Source organism: Dipodomys spectabilis, unplaced genomic scaffold, assembly GCF_019054845.1.
Source record: "Dipodomys spectabilis isolate Male_0828 unplaced genomic scaffold, ASM1905484v1 ptg000155l, whole genome shotgun sequence".
NCBI lineage: Eukaryota > Metazoa > Chordata > Mammalia > Rodentia > Heteromyidae > Dipodomys > Dipodomys spectabilis.
In genome coordinates, this window is record NW_024870832.1 from 3,385,161 (window position 1) to 3,399,402 (window position 14,242).

Here is a 14,242-nt window from a genome sequence, read left to right on the forward strand (position 1 = left end):
CATGTGCAGAGGGCCTCTATACATCCTGAAGTTTAGGACCTTAGATGCCTGGACCAGTGCTGGCTCCATGGAAACCAAATCCTAGGAATCCTATATAGAGATTCCCCGGGGACAGACACCGACTGCTTAGTCAAAATTCAGGTAGAATTAGACAGTCTCATAAAAGGCTGCCCATGGGAGAATTATAAGAGAAAATTCCCTGGCAAATCCTGTCATTGAAAGACCAGCATTGTGGCTGTGCCATCTTGGTTACCTGCTGGGATTTTGTTGTTGTTGTTGCATCTGATTGAAGACACTTGATTTTAGTCATTCCTTTTGCTGTGTCTGTCCTAAGTTTATTATCTTCATCTCTGACCTTGACTGAAATAGAAAGACATGGCAGAGATGAAGACCATGATGATCTCACTTCTAAAAGGCATCTTCTAAAATCTCAAAGAATCGGTTGCTCTTTCAGAATTCATAGGCCCTCTTGGAAGTTTCCACTCAGTCCTGGCTGTCCACTGATGGATAAACCAATGAGATTAATGCTCTGTAAGACACAGTCTCTAGCCAACCATCATCTCTATCCATTTCCATCCACTGATCCCAGGACCCAAATCACTTCCATACCCCTCCTCCCCACCCCACCCCCACCCCCGCCAACACACACACCACCACTACCAGGCAGGGATCTTCCTGCCTATCTATGTTCTTTTCTTTTCTTTTTAAATTTTTATTATTGTTAAGTAGTTATACAAAGGAATGGCCATTCCACAAAGCAGTTTATGGAGACAATGTCTATCTATCCTCTGACCCTTCTAGTGGGTCATTTTTCCACTATATGATTTGAAAATACACCCAGGTGCTGGTGGCTCATGCCTGTCATCCTAGCTACTCAGAAGGCTGAAATTTGAGGATCATGGTTCAAATCCAGCCTGGAAAAGAAAGTCCATGAGACTCTTATCTCCAATTAACCACAAGAAAACTGGAAGTGGAAATGTGGTACGAAGTGATAGAACACTAGCCTTGAACAGAGCTCCAAAACAGCACCCAGGCCCTGAGTTCAAGCCCCATGACCTACAGAAAAATGAAATGAAAGATCTGAAAATTAGTTTCAAACATACCTAAAAAATATTTTGCTCCCCTGTTTAAAACTTTTCCATTTTTCCTATTAGCAAGAAATTACAGTGTATCTCCTGCCCTTGGCAGAGTCTCTTTCTCTAGATGATTACTCTTATTTGTATATGGCTTATGTTTTCTTTTTTTGAGTGCAGCACATTTGCTGTTCCTCGTGGCATTAGCACTTGTTTTTGTATTAACTAGTCATCTCCATCATCATGTTTTGGTGGACTGTGTTTCTGTTTGGCATTCAAGTCTCAGTTCAAAGAAAAAACATGTAACAATTGTCCCAGATCACTGTATATAAAAATGACTCCACCTTCCCGCCAGTGTCACAGAATGCCATTTCATGTTTTTCATAATGCTTATCTTTTATGACACATGTCTGTTGGTTCATTGATCTAAACTGAAATTTTAAAAATTCATCCTGCAGTCCAGATTCAACCCCCATAACTTGTTTTTTTTTTCACATGTCATGAATAAACAGCCAGAAGAGATTGGTATTTATGTTTCAACAAATAGGTGAAATGAATTCTTAGGAAGACTATTTGGTTCATTCATCCATTAGAGGCATCTGAATTGATTCTATACCATGGCTATGGTGAATAAGGCTGCAATGAACATGGTTGTGCTTGTGGCTTTACTCTATTCTGGGTGGCAATCTTTCGGATAAAGACCCCAGGAGTGGATTGCTGGATCATGGAGTAGCTGGGTATTTTAAGTTTTGGGGGAACCTCCATACTGGTTTCCAAAATGGTATACATCCATAATGGAATTTTACTCATCCATTTGAAAGAATGATATTGCATCATTTGCAAAGAAATGAAAGGACCTGGAAAAAATTACAGTAAGTGAAGGAAGTCAGGCCCAGAGCGACAAAGTCTGCATGTTTTCTCTCATATGTGAAGACTAGAATTGGTTTATAAACATACAAGTAAAGACTTTAGAGGGTATGCAAGTTTATACAAATGTATTACCTGAAATATGGTAGATTCAGGAGAAGGCTCAATCCAAGTAATTCCTTAAAAAGACTAAATCAAAGGTCAACAAACAGAACAACAGGAAATGGGTACCTGAAAGAGGTAGGGTAGGGGATTGGGTCAAGGGAAGAGAAATAGATAAATGAAGAGAGGCAGGAAGAGTGTAGTCAAAAATGCATATTCTGGGGCTGGGAAGGTGGCTCAGTGGTAGAATGCTTGCCTCGCATGCATGAGGCTCTGGGTTCAATTCCTCAGCACCACATAAACAGAAAAAAAAAAATGTAAGTGGCACTGTGGCTCAAGTGGTAGAGTGCTGCTAGCCTTGAGCTGAAGAGCTGAGGGACAGCACCCAGGCCCAGAGTTCAGGCCCCACAACTGACAAAAAACAAAACAACAAAAAAAGCATATTCTGAAACTTGAGAAAAGCAAGGGAAGGAGTGGGTTGAAAGGGATGATTGAGAATGATGAATGAGGATGACCTCGCTCCGTTTGCATTGTATTCATAAACTGTTTTGTTGAATGGCAACTCCTTTATACAATGACTTTAAAATAATTTTTAAAAGCAAGACTATTTGGTGGCATTTGAAAATCAAGACAAGTCTAATCTGTGTCCATAAATGAAGGTTTGGAGTGGGGGGGGGGGGGGGGGGGGGACACAGCCATGCTCATTTGCCTAAGGTTTCCAGCAACTATGAGTGCTTGCAACAGAAACTATATGATCTCAAAGGCTTAAAAATTTCCTGTATGCTCCTTTTAATGTAAGATTTGCCAACCTCAAGAGTAGAAGGTGTTGTCTTTTTGTTGTTGTTTTTTTCCTCTTCTGTGCCTTTTTTGCCACTTCTAAGTCAGTATTTTACTGCTATAACAGACTACCACAGACACAATAACTATAAAATAAATAAACACAATAAAATAAATAAATAAACAATTGCTTACAGCTCTGGCAGCCAAGTAGTCTAATATCTTAAGGCTCTACCATCTGGTTAGGGCCACCTTACTTCATTGTAACATTGTTAAAACCATCACCTAGTAAGGTTGCATGCACCAGAGAACAGTTTGTTGTTGCCATTCCTGGGGTTTGAACTCAGGGCCTGGATACTGTCTCTGAGCTTCTTTCTCAAGGCTAGCACTCTGCCACTTGAACCACAACTCCATTTCTGGCTTTTTTTGGCTAGTTAATTAGAGATAAGAGTCTCATGAACTTTCTTGCCTGGGTTGGCTTCAAACCTTGACTCTGAGATCTCAGCCTTGCTGAGTAGCTAGGATTATGGAGCCAAAGCCACTGGCACCCAATTGAGAGAGCTTTGTTTATATCATTGTAATAATGAGCCCAGCTACACAATAACACCCTTCAAGAGGGCAGAGCCAATAACAGCATTAATCCATTCATGAGAATGGCATTCCCATGACCCAATCAACCCTTAAAAGCCACAACTCCCCAATACCATCCTAGTTGCAGTTAACTTTTGGTATGAATGGCACTTAGCACCACTAAATGAAAGACTATATTTGTTCTATTTATTATATTCTCAGTGCCTAGAGTGTTCTGATACATAGTAGGCCCATGCTGTGCAGAGTGAACTGAAATCTCAGCTGTTGAATGTAATAGAAATTCCGTTCTTGTTTAACTCAGTGCTGGGTTTTTTTGGCCTGAAGGCTCTCGGCTTGGACTTAGGTTGCACGGAGGTTCCCCAGACTCCTAGTGTCTTTCTTGCTGTCAGAATCTAGCAAATGATGGGCAAGAGAGAGAAAAATGGAAATTGTGCTGGAGAATTTGTGAGAGAAGCAATAGGCAATCCCCTCTGTTGCCTTCCATTGGCCTTAGCCCAATTATCTGATCCAACTAGAGGCAAAGCATCTGGGAAACACAGTTTCCATCCAAGTAGCCACTTCTCACTAAAACCTCAGCACAAGGCAATGCAAATAAGATCTGGGGCTGGGAATGCAGCTGAGTGGTAGAGTGCTTGCCTAGCACGCATGAAGCCCTGGGTTTGATTCCTCAGTACCACGTACACAGAAAAAGCCAGAAGTGGCACCGTGGCTCAAGTGGTAGAATGTTAGCCTTGAGCAAAAGAAGCTCAGGGACAGTGCCCAGGCCCTGAGATCAAGCCCCAAGACTGGCAAAAAATAAATGTCTTTTTAAAAGCAATAATAATAATAAGATTTGATCTCTCTTGGTTGCTTTTTGTGTGTGGGGGGGGCTTGAACCCAGGGCCTGGGCACTGTCCCTGAGTCTATTTGTGCCCAAGGCTAGCACTCTACCACTTGAGCCACAGCACCACTTCCAGTTTTTGAGTAGTTCATTGGAGACAAGAGCGTTATGGACTTTTCTGTCTAGGCTGGCTTTAAACCATGATCCTCAGATCTCAGCCTCCTGAGTAGCTAGGGTTATATGCATGAGCCACCAGCATCCAGCAGACAACTTAACTTTTTAGAACATTGATTATAAATATGTATTTAAAACTCCAGGGTAGTGACGCCACAGATAACCTGGAGCTGCCCATGTATAAATTCAACTTAATAACTGCATAAGGTAGATCAGTTGGATTTGCAATTTTATGATCATCTCCTTTTAAAATTCTACTCACTTGGAAAAAAAATCCAATCTCTTATCCAGACTCATTTCCTATATTCAAAGAATCTTTAGAGGTAGATAGAAAATAAGAGATCAAACGCCCTAACTAGCCCCAGGAGAAGATTTCTCACTGGCAGAATTGTTGAAATCTTCTCTTGCAAAGTGGATCCTAAACTTTACTACAGCTCCTAACTCTGATTTACTTTCAGATAGAATCAAAGTGCCTGCATATCCTCAGTAGAAAAATCAAAGTATTGAATAATAATTTAACCCATTTCCCAAAGAAAGAGAAATATGTTTCCATTCCCAAAGCACAACATCTCTTCAAAAAATTTTTGCCAGCTTTCATTCTACCCAACCTTAGAACCATAATTTGCAATCTGCTAACTCATAAGAGCTATAAGCATGAATCTTGGTATCAGTAAGTCTCTACTACCCTGGTAATCCTTTTAATGTATGTGTGTCAGCAGTGGGGCTTAAACTCAGGCCCTCACTTAGCTTTTTGCTCAATTCTAGTGCTCTAACTCTACAGCCATACCTCCTCTACCACTCTGATAATGTCATGTCTTCTTTTCCTGATAGAGATAGGAGCCAAGCAGGCTACTTTTTTGTGTACTTGATTTGGTTGGTCGTAGGACTTGAACTCAGGGCCTAAGCACTGCCCCTGAGCTTTTTCATTCAAAGCTAGCACTCTACCACTTTGAGCCACAATTCCACTTCTGGTTTTTCTGGTGGTTATTTTTGGACATAAGAGTCTTGTGTGTGGACATTCCTGCTTGGGCTGGCTTCAAACCATGATCCTTAGATTTCAGCCTCCTGAGTCACTAGGATTGCAGGCATGAGCCACCACTACCCAGCCACCAGCTGGGTGGCTACTTCCTAATGCTTAAACTATTATTAGCTTCTAGATGGAGACATATCTAACTAAGACAATTTGTATTCTATTTTGTGTAGATCCCATTTTAACCTGAGGGTTGCCATACTAGCTACAAAAGGTTGTTATGCTTAACAATGAAAGCTGTTGTTTAACCTCTATAAATCATATCTAAACAGATTTGTCTTCCTTTTTCCCCATCTTATTAAAATAACTTGAGATGGTAGAGCAGTATTTTGTGCTTTTGAAAAAATAAAAAAAGAATCATCAACTAGTTTGAGAATGCTCCAGAACATATACTTCTTTTGGAGACTGGTTGTGTTCGATCATGAAAGGAAAACTGAAATGTGCTATAATCTGAAATGTGCCAAACCTGTTAACCTTCAACTAAGTGTCATCCTAATGAATTATAGTGTTTACTGAAAACTCAATATGAACTTTACACTATGGATCCTTTCATTTTGTTTTCATTTCACAAATCCTTTTCTATAACCATTTTACAGATGAGAAACAGAGGCCCATAGAGATCAATTAGCTTGTTCAAGGTCACAGTATTTAGAGCTTTAACCACTTGTGTGTGGCCATACTAATCTCTTGGCCACTCAGATGACTCTTTTTGAAAAGAAGAAGAAAAAGAAAGAGAGAGAGAAAGAAAGAAAGAAAGAAAAGGAAGGAAGGAAGGAAGGGAGAGAGAGAGAAAGAAGGAAAGAAAGAAAGAGAGAGAGAGAGAGAAAAGAAGGAAGGAAGGAAGGAAGGAAGGAAGGAAGGAAGGAAGGAAGGGAAGAAAGAAAGGGAGGAAGGAAGGAAGGAGAGTTAGTGTGTGTGTGTGTGTGTGTGTGTGTGTATTGAACTCAGGGCCCCATGCCCCTCAAGTGCTCTACCACGTAAGCCACACTGATGTCTTTTTGCTTTTCAGCTTCTGTGTCAGATAGAGTCTCATGTTTTGTCCAAGGCTGGCCTTGAATCTGGATCTACCTACCTGAACCTCCCAAGTAACTGGATTTATAAGTGCGCCCTACTAAAACTGGCCTAAATAATATCTCTCAATACACTTGATCTTAGCCTAATGAGTTATAAGTCAATGAAAACACCTGAAGTGGCTGTACCTTTCCAGTAAGAACAGATAAGTCTGTGGACTGATGGTGAAAAGGGGAGAAGAAAGAATGGAAAGAACAAAGAAGGGAAAGAAGGGGAAAAGAGAAAGAGGGGAGAAGGGGGAAAGAAAGAAAAAAATAGTACCTTAGGATCATCTATGAGTTGGATGATAATAATATGCAGACATTTTCCCAAGTCTATATTGACTTTATTCAGTAATCTTATTTTTGTAGTCCTTAAGATCTTTGTTCTAGGCTCAGGCACTAATATGCTAAATAATTTAGTATTATAAGTTAGATCATTCAATCTTCCTAGGCCTATAATTTTTTATCTGTAGAGAAAATATACCCAAGCCAGTCTGTACCATCTGCATTGCACAAGGTTAAAAAGAGTTTAATTTAGCCAGGCATCAGTGGCTCACACTTGTAATCCTAGCTACTCAGGAGGCTGACATCTAAGGATCACAGTTCAAAGCCATCCTAGGCAGGAAAGTCTGTGAGATTCCAATTAACTAGCAAAATAAAGCCAGGAGTAGAGCTGTGGCTCAAGGGGTAGAGCACTAGTCTTGAGCACAAAAGTTCAGAGACAATGCCCAGGACCAGACCAAAAGAAAGAAAAGGAAGAAAGGAAGAAAGAAAGAAAGAAAGGAAGGAAGGAAGGAGGAAAGAAAGAAAGGAAGGAGGAAAGAAAGAAAGGAAGGAGGAAAGAAAGAAAGGAAGGAGGAAAGAAAGAAAGAAAAAGAAAACCAAAAAAAAGCATGTGTCAGACTGAAACAGAGGCCCTGGATTTAATGTATTTCTGTGCGTTCATTCATTCATTCATCTTGGGAAAGTGACTTGACTTTTTTCCACATCGCATTTTTTTCTCCTAACTTACAATGGCAATCATGCCTAATAAACACCCTAGTTTTCATGGAAAGGAAAGGAATTCAAACCTAAAATGCACTGAGAATAGAATGCACAGCACTCATTCCATAAACAGCAGCTCATGAGTCTCCTTGCCCAGAGATGAAGCACTTTCCACTGGAACAGCGTGAAGATAAGCAGCAGTCCCCGGAAGCAGGTGGCCCTCAGCCAGGGTACCAGGCCAAGCTCACGCACTGTCCAGCCGCCCCACCTCAGGCAATTAGCCTTCCCCTTTAAGCCAAGATGATATGGCACGAACATTGGACAGCTCAGCCTGTGCCCTAGCAGGAGCACCGATGGTAGTAATTGTTGCTGTTGTGAATAACAGCGAGGCTGTAGGGAGGACTGGATGCACAACTCCAGGACTGAGAAAGAAGGAAAGGTAACAGGGCAGGTGCTTTGGTTTTTGCGAGCCTCGGCTGAGGTGTGGCGGTTGTTGGAACCATTCATCCTTCTTTGTATGTACTTCTAGGAAAGAGAGAGGGAGGGAGAGTTGAGAGAGCAAGCTCTCTCTTCTCTGTCTCTGCTTCTGTGTCTTTATGTGTCTCTCTTGTGTCTCTCCTCTCTTTCTATGCCTCTCTCTTCTCTCTTTTCTGTTTTCTGTCTGCTCTCTTTCTCTATCTCTCTCCATCTCTCCTCTCTTCTTTTCCTCATCTCTTCCCTCTCTCCTCTTTGTTGTCTTTCTATGTGTCTTCTCTCTCTTCTCTATCTTTCTCTTTCTGTCTCTGTGTCTCCTCTCCCTCTCTTTCATCTCTTCTTTCTTCCTCTCTCTCCATCACCCCTTTCTCTCCTCTCTCTTCTCTTCCTTTCTCTGTGTCTCTATCTCCTCTCATCTTTTTTTCATCTCTCTCTTTCTTCTCTTCCTCTCTCTGACTCTGTGTATCTGCTCTGTCTCTCCCATCTCTCTCTTTTCTGTGGTCATACTGGGGTTTGAACTTACAGCCTTGCAGTTGCTAGGCAGGTACAATATCTCACCTCCATCAAGACTACCTCCTAAATTTCTTCACATCTCTATCACACATGCCACACACCACTACCCATTTTTTAGCTCAGAGTCTTATATCTAGTAGAAACTTGGTAAATATTACCTTGAAAATAAGTCAGTATTAATAACCTGCTGAGAGCTAGGAATGTGGCTTAGTGGTAGAGCGCTTGCCTAGTTAGTATACATGAAGCCATGGGTTCGATTCTCCCGTACCACATAAACAGAAAGAGTCAGAAGTGGTGCTGTGACTCAAGTGGTATAGTGCTAGCGTGGAGCAAAAGAAGCTTAGGGACAGTGCCCAGGCCCTCAGTTCAAGCCCCATGACTGGTAAAAAATAAATACATAAGCTGCTGATATTTAGAAAAAAAATGAATTCTGTGTAACCTTAAGCAATCCAACACACCTAGGACTGTAATTGTTCATACTTGGAAAAAGGAACACCAACTGGAGGATAAAATGACTACTCTTGGAAGTTAGTTATACATGTGGGAGAAAAATGCAGGTAACCTAAAGAGAACACAAAAGGAATGTGACGTTTAATTATCTGATTCCAATGCAGAGTGAATTCAGAGAGTAGAGGGGTAATAGGTAGAGAGAAAGATATTTGGTCCTGGATGGAGCTGCATGGAGTTAACTCCCCCATAGTACGAAACAACTTAGCTGCAGAGATGGTTCAATCTATCACCCCTCCAAGGAGACAGCTTCCACCACACAAAGGATTTCCACTTGAGTGGACCTAGAAAGCACCTTGTTGCCATTCCCGATTGCCCAGGACCCTGTCTCACCTTCTATCTCTGTATTCTTCTCCTTGGCAGATTGGCTATTGGAATGAAGATGATAAGTTTGTCCCCGCAGCCACTGATGCTCAAGCCGGCGGGGATAACTCGAGTGTTCAGAACAGAACGTACATCGTCACTACAATCCTAGTGAGTACTCCCTTCTTCACCAGGCTGACTTGGAATTTAAGAGAGTTCCAGATGAAGGATTTATTTTTTTTTCCTACTAACACAGAAAGCTGCCAAGAGCAGACTATAGATAGACACCGGAAGTAGGGAAAGAAATACACAGTAAATGAGAGCTCCTGAGTTTTCTCCAGCATCTCTGAGATTCACAGTCTATCTCTGTTATCTTTGGGGAAGACATGTGCTCTTGTCGACCCACCTGCCCCACCTGTGAAACCAAAGGGTGACATAAATCATGCTGGTTTGAATATTCCACATTCCCCCAATAGAAGCCATTTGCACCTGCAGTCAAACAATATAGTACACAGGGATAAAGCTGCCAGGCTTCTCACTTTTTCAGTGGTTGATCATGAGAAACTTGGATCTCATTCAAGGATTACTTCTCTGTATCCCAGAAATATCTAAGAGAGAGAGAGACAGACAGACAGACACATAGACAGACAGACAGACAGATAGACAGACAGATAGACAAAGAAGGGGCAGAGAAAAGGAGAAGGAGAGAGACAGAGAGAGACTGATATACCATTTACAATTTGAAAAGCCATGTACAAGATGCAGTCCCTTAGCGCTTTTACTCAAGACTGGCACTCTACCATTTAAGCCACAACAGCTCCTCTTCTGTCTTTTTGGTGTTCAACTGGAAGCAAAAGTCTCATGGACTTTCAGGCCCATGCTGGCTTCAAATCACCATCCTCAGATCTGAGCCTCCAGCATCGCTAGGATTACAGGCATGAGCCACCAATGCCCAACTAAAGCATTCTTATTTTTAACATTCTTTTTCTTTTCTTTTCTTTTCTTTTTTTTGCTTCTCTATCTCAAGTTTGTCCCAGGATGACATTTTTTTCAAGAAATAGACACAGGGACCAGACGGATTTCCCAATGTGAAGCACTGTTGGAGTTCTACCCCTCTGTCAAGTCCAAGTCTTCTCTCACCATTGGTGAATTCATAGCCTGCATCTTCTCTCTCCCCATTTCTCTACCAGGAAGATCCTTACGTGATGCTCAAGAAGAACGCCAACCAGTTTGAGGGCAATGACCGCTATGAGGGCTATTGTGTAGAGCTGGCAGCTGAGATTGCCAAACACGTGGGCTATTCCTACCGCCTTGAGATCGTCAGCGACGGGAAATATGGAGCCCGAGATCCTGACACAAAGGCCTGGAATGGCATGGTGGGAGAGCTGGTCTATGGAGTAAGTTCCACCCAGCGGGGACAACTAGAGAGCAGATATAGAGTCTGATAGGAAAATACTTGGAGAACAGATGGCCCTCTTCACCAATGTCCATTACACCACTCTCCAACTAGTATTGTTGCTGCTGATAGGTCACTCAAAATCCACTGTCTTAATGCATGCCATCTTCAGGTTCCTGGTCCTAGCTCACTCATCCCCCCAGCCCTACCCTAAGTGTCTTATGACGTCATACCTTCACTGGATCATCGTCCAACAAGCGTGATGGGAGAGCTCTAAGATTAATTTTCTCAAGGCAGACTGATAAGTTGTTGAGTCCCTAACTCAAAGTTTTCCGTGGTCCCTCTTGGTATAAATTTCTCCTCTGGGTCTGGTTATATATTTGGATCCAACCTAACATTCAAATCACTTGTTCCTTCAATCCATTTCCTGTAGCTCCCAATTCAGCCAAACTTTACCCTCTACTCATTCTGTTTCCAAGATCCCAGCCCCCACCCTCACCACTCACCACCTCTAAACCTTCCTCTAGCACCTGTATCCAATAATAGTTTTTCCTAAGCATCTTCTCTTTTCCCTCCTTGTAGCTGTGAACTTCCCTCTGAACTGTATTTAATTCCTGCTTCTTATCTAATGGTTACCTAACCTTATCTAATGGGTAGCTATATCCTGGGTTATAGGGGTTGATTGCTATGTACTTATACCAAAACTTACTCCACTCAAAGCTACCATCAAGTATTTTGTGTACCAATACTGGGACTTGAACTCAGGGCCTAGATGCTATCCTCTCACTTTTTTTTTTTAACTTGAAGCTGGTGTTCTACCACTTGAGCCATACTTGTACTTCTGCTTCATTAGAGCAGAGTCTATGTCATAGACTTATCTGCCCAGGCTGGCTTCAAACCACTGATCCCTAGATCTCAGCCTCCTGAGTAAATGGGATTACAGGTATGAGCCTCCCGCCCAAGGCTAGGCTCCAATTTTCAGTAAGTTGAGAAGTGTTGTGAGAGGCCACAGGATACTTCACAACATTTCAGTATTTAGGGATTCATTAAGCAGCAACATATCCCCAAGGACCTATTTATTTTATGGAGTAGAAAGACAATGACACAGAATAGTAAAAGATAACACAGGAGGAAGGAGTCTGAGTTGTATGGGTCATTCAAAGCTAACTTGAGTTCGTTCAAAGTGGCCATGTCCAAATATAGAGAGGTGGAGAATGGTAGAAGAGATAAAGGAGTAAGATGGGTTGAGGATATGGGTTGAGGATGACCAAGGATAACAGGGAGGGTTATGGACTGATAGGCTGAATACTAGAGACTATGCTGGCGCAGAAGAGCAGGGAGCAATGGGAAAATCAAGTTGCCATTTACAACAGAAGGCTCACCATGGCTTCATTCAGAGGCACTCAACACTCCAGGCTGTGACTTTGAGCTGAAGCCCATGTCACGCCCCCAATTAGTGTGAAACACCTGTCAGTAGCAAGCAATCATTTCAGAGTTACCATGTTGGTGAAGATACACAAAGGAAATTCATAAAAGGAAAAGATGGAAGAAAGCCAGTGCTGATGGCTCACACCTGTCTTCCTAGCTATTCAAGAGGCTGAGATTTGAGACTCATGGTTCAAAGCCAGCCTGGACAGGAAAGGACATGAAACTCTCATCATCAGTTAACCAGAAAAATGCTAGATGTGGTGTGTGAGTGGCTTAAGTCGTAGAACATCAGCTTCAAGTGAAAAGCCAAGGGAGAGAATACCCCAGTACTGGCACAGAAAGAGAATGGAAAAAGACAAAGAAACAGAGAGGAAGGAAGGAAGGAAGGAAAGAAGGAAGGAAGGAAGGAAGGAAGGAAGGAAGGAAGGAAGGAAGGAAGGAAGGAAGGAAGGAAGGAAGGAAGGAAGGAAGGAAGGAAAGAAATGAAGAAAACACTATAGAGTGGGCTTTGGGGGTGACATGTGAAGGTGGTAGATGGGTTGAGGATCAGGTTATACTTCTCATCCTTTTCTCCATACTGCTTCTCACCTTGGAAGCTCCACTGATGAAATGGAGCCCTGGATGGGTCATGCTGCATCTGGAGGCTGGTTTCCATGGGAACCGCCTCCAAACTCTCTTCAGGCTGTCCCCATGGCAATTGCTGTGAACTTTTCACCTTCTCCAGCATTCATCTTCACATTCACCTCATGTAATACAGCTTCCTTCATTTAAAAACTTGTGACCTGCCCAGAACAAGTGGTAGGATCATCCTGGGGGGAAGAGGGAGAGGGGCGCAGCTCCCCACCCAGTGTCAGTAGTTCGTGGTAGACCCTCACAGCACTAATGAGCTGAGGTCCCCGCTCCAGGCCTCAACTCAACTTTTAGGCCTTTCTTCCTATCTCAGCCCACTAACCACGGGCTTCCAAAGCCTTCCTAAGGGACTCACTTCCTCGTCCCTTTTGCATTTACTTAAGAACAGAGGAGTTGGGAACAAATATTATCTCAGCCAGAAGCCACCAATGAGGAGCAGGGAGACAGGGGGGAGGAACATATTGTATTTCTTGTGTTGGTAGCTTCTAGTCACTTTTATTGGCACAGGCTCTGAATCACAATCCATCTGCCTCTGTCTTCTCAAACATAATTTTGCAAATGGCAAACTAAACAATGTAACTTCTTTAATAAAAATTACAAAAGCCCCTAGAAATTTAAGGGCTTAAAGGGTTAAAACTCCAGCCTGGTGAGCCAGAGCTAATTGAGAGTCCCAGTATTAAAAAAACCAAACAAAACCAGGAAGTGAGCCAGTTACTGGTGGCTCACATCTGTAATCCTAGCTACTCATGAGGCTGAGATCTGAGGATCAGGGTTCAAAGCCAGCCCAGGAAGGAAAGTCTGTGTGACTCCTTTTTTCTTTTTTTAAATAAGTTTTTTATTGTGAAAATACTGCACAGAGGGGTTATGTTACATGAGCAAGGTAATGAGTACATTTCTTATCCAGCATTGTTGTCTCCTCCTTTGTTTTTCCCATACTATCCCTTCCCTCCCACCTCCACAACTACACCCGGCCCAACCCCACCCACCCCCTGCCTAAATTGTTACATTCATTTTTCTACATAGCATCTTCTACATCTCCTTGTTGCAATGGGTCAATCTGTATCCCTATTTAAACATTTTGTTTTTTCCCTTCCCCTCCCCAAATTATACCAACATCAATTACAGTAAAAACAGGGGTTATACCATGGGAGAGGGACATAAAAAGCAACAAAAAAAAATCACATGGTACCTTATAATTACATTAGAATCAATAGCAAGGAAGAAAAATCCACTTGTGTCCTTATCTTAGGGTTCACTTTGCTTAACATTATCTTATCTGACCTTTTCTGCTTGTCCCAGACATATACTAGTTATTGCAAATAAGGGAAACCATGGGACCTATGTTTCTTTGGACCTGGCTTACTTCACTTAATATAATTTTCTCCAAGTCTTTCCATTTCCTAACAAATGGGGCGGTGTCATTCTTTCTGATGGAGTTATAGAATTCCATTGTGTGTGTGTGTGTGTGTGTGTGTGTGTGTGTGTGTGTGTGTGTGTGTATACCACATTTTCTTGATCCAT

General features: G+C 42.2%; 1 protein-coding gene across 7 annotated transcripts in view; it reads left to right on the forward strand.

Annotated features, from left to right (window-relative positions):
* Positions 1–14,242, forward strand: part of Gria1 (glutamate ionotropic receptor AMPA type subunit 1) — a 345,667-nt gene that overhangs the window by 224,791 nt on the left and 106,634 nt on the right. For all 7 annotated transcript variants that reach the window (XM_042692388.1, XM_042692387.1, XM_042692390.1 and 4 more), the window contains 2 exons: positions 9,328–9,438; positions 10,458–10,664. In XM_042692388.1, coding sequence (XP_042548322.1) covers positions 9,328–9,438; positions 10,458–10,664 — 318 coding nt within the window. The remainder of the gene's footprint in view (positions 1–9,327; positions 9,439–10,457; positions 10,665–14,242) is intronic.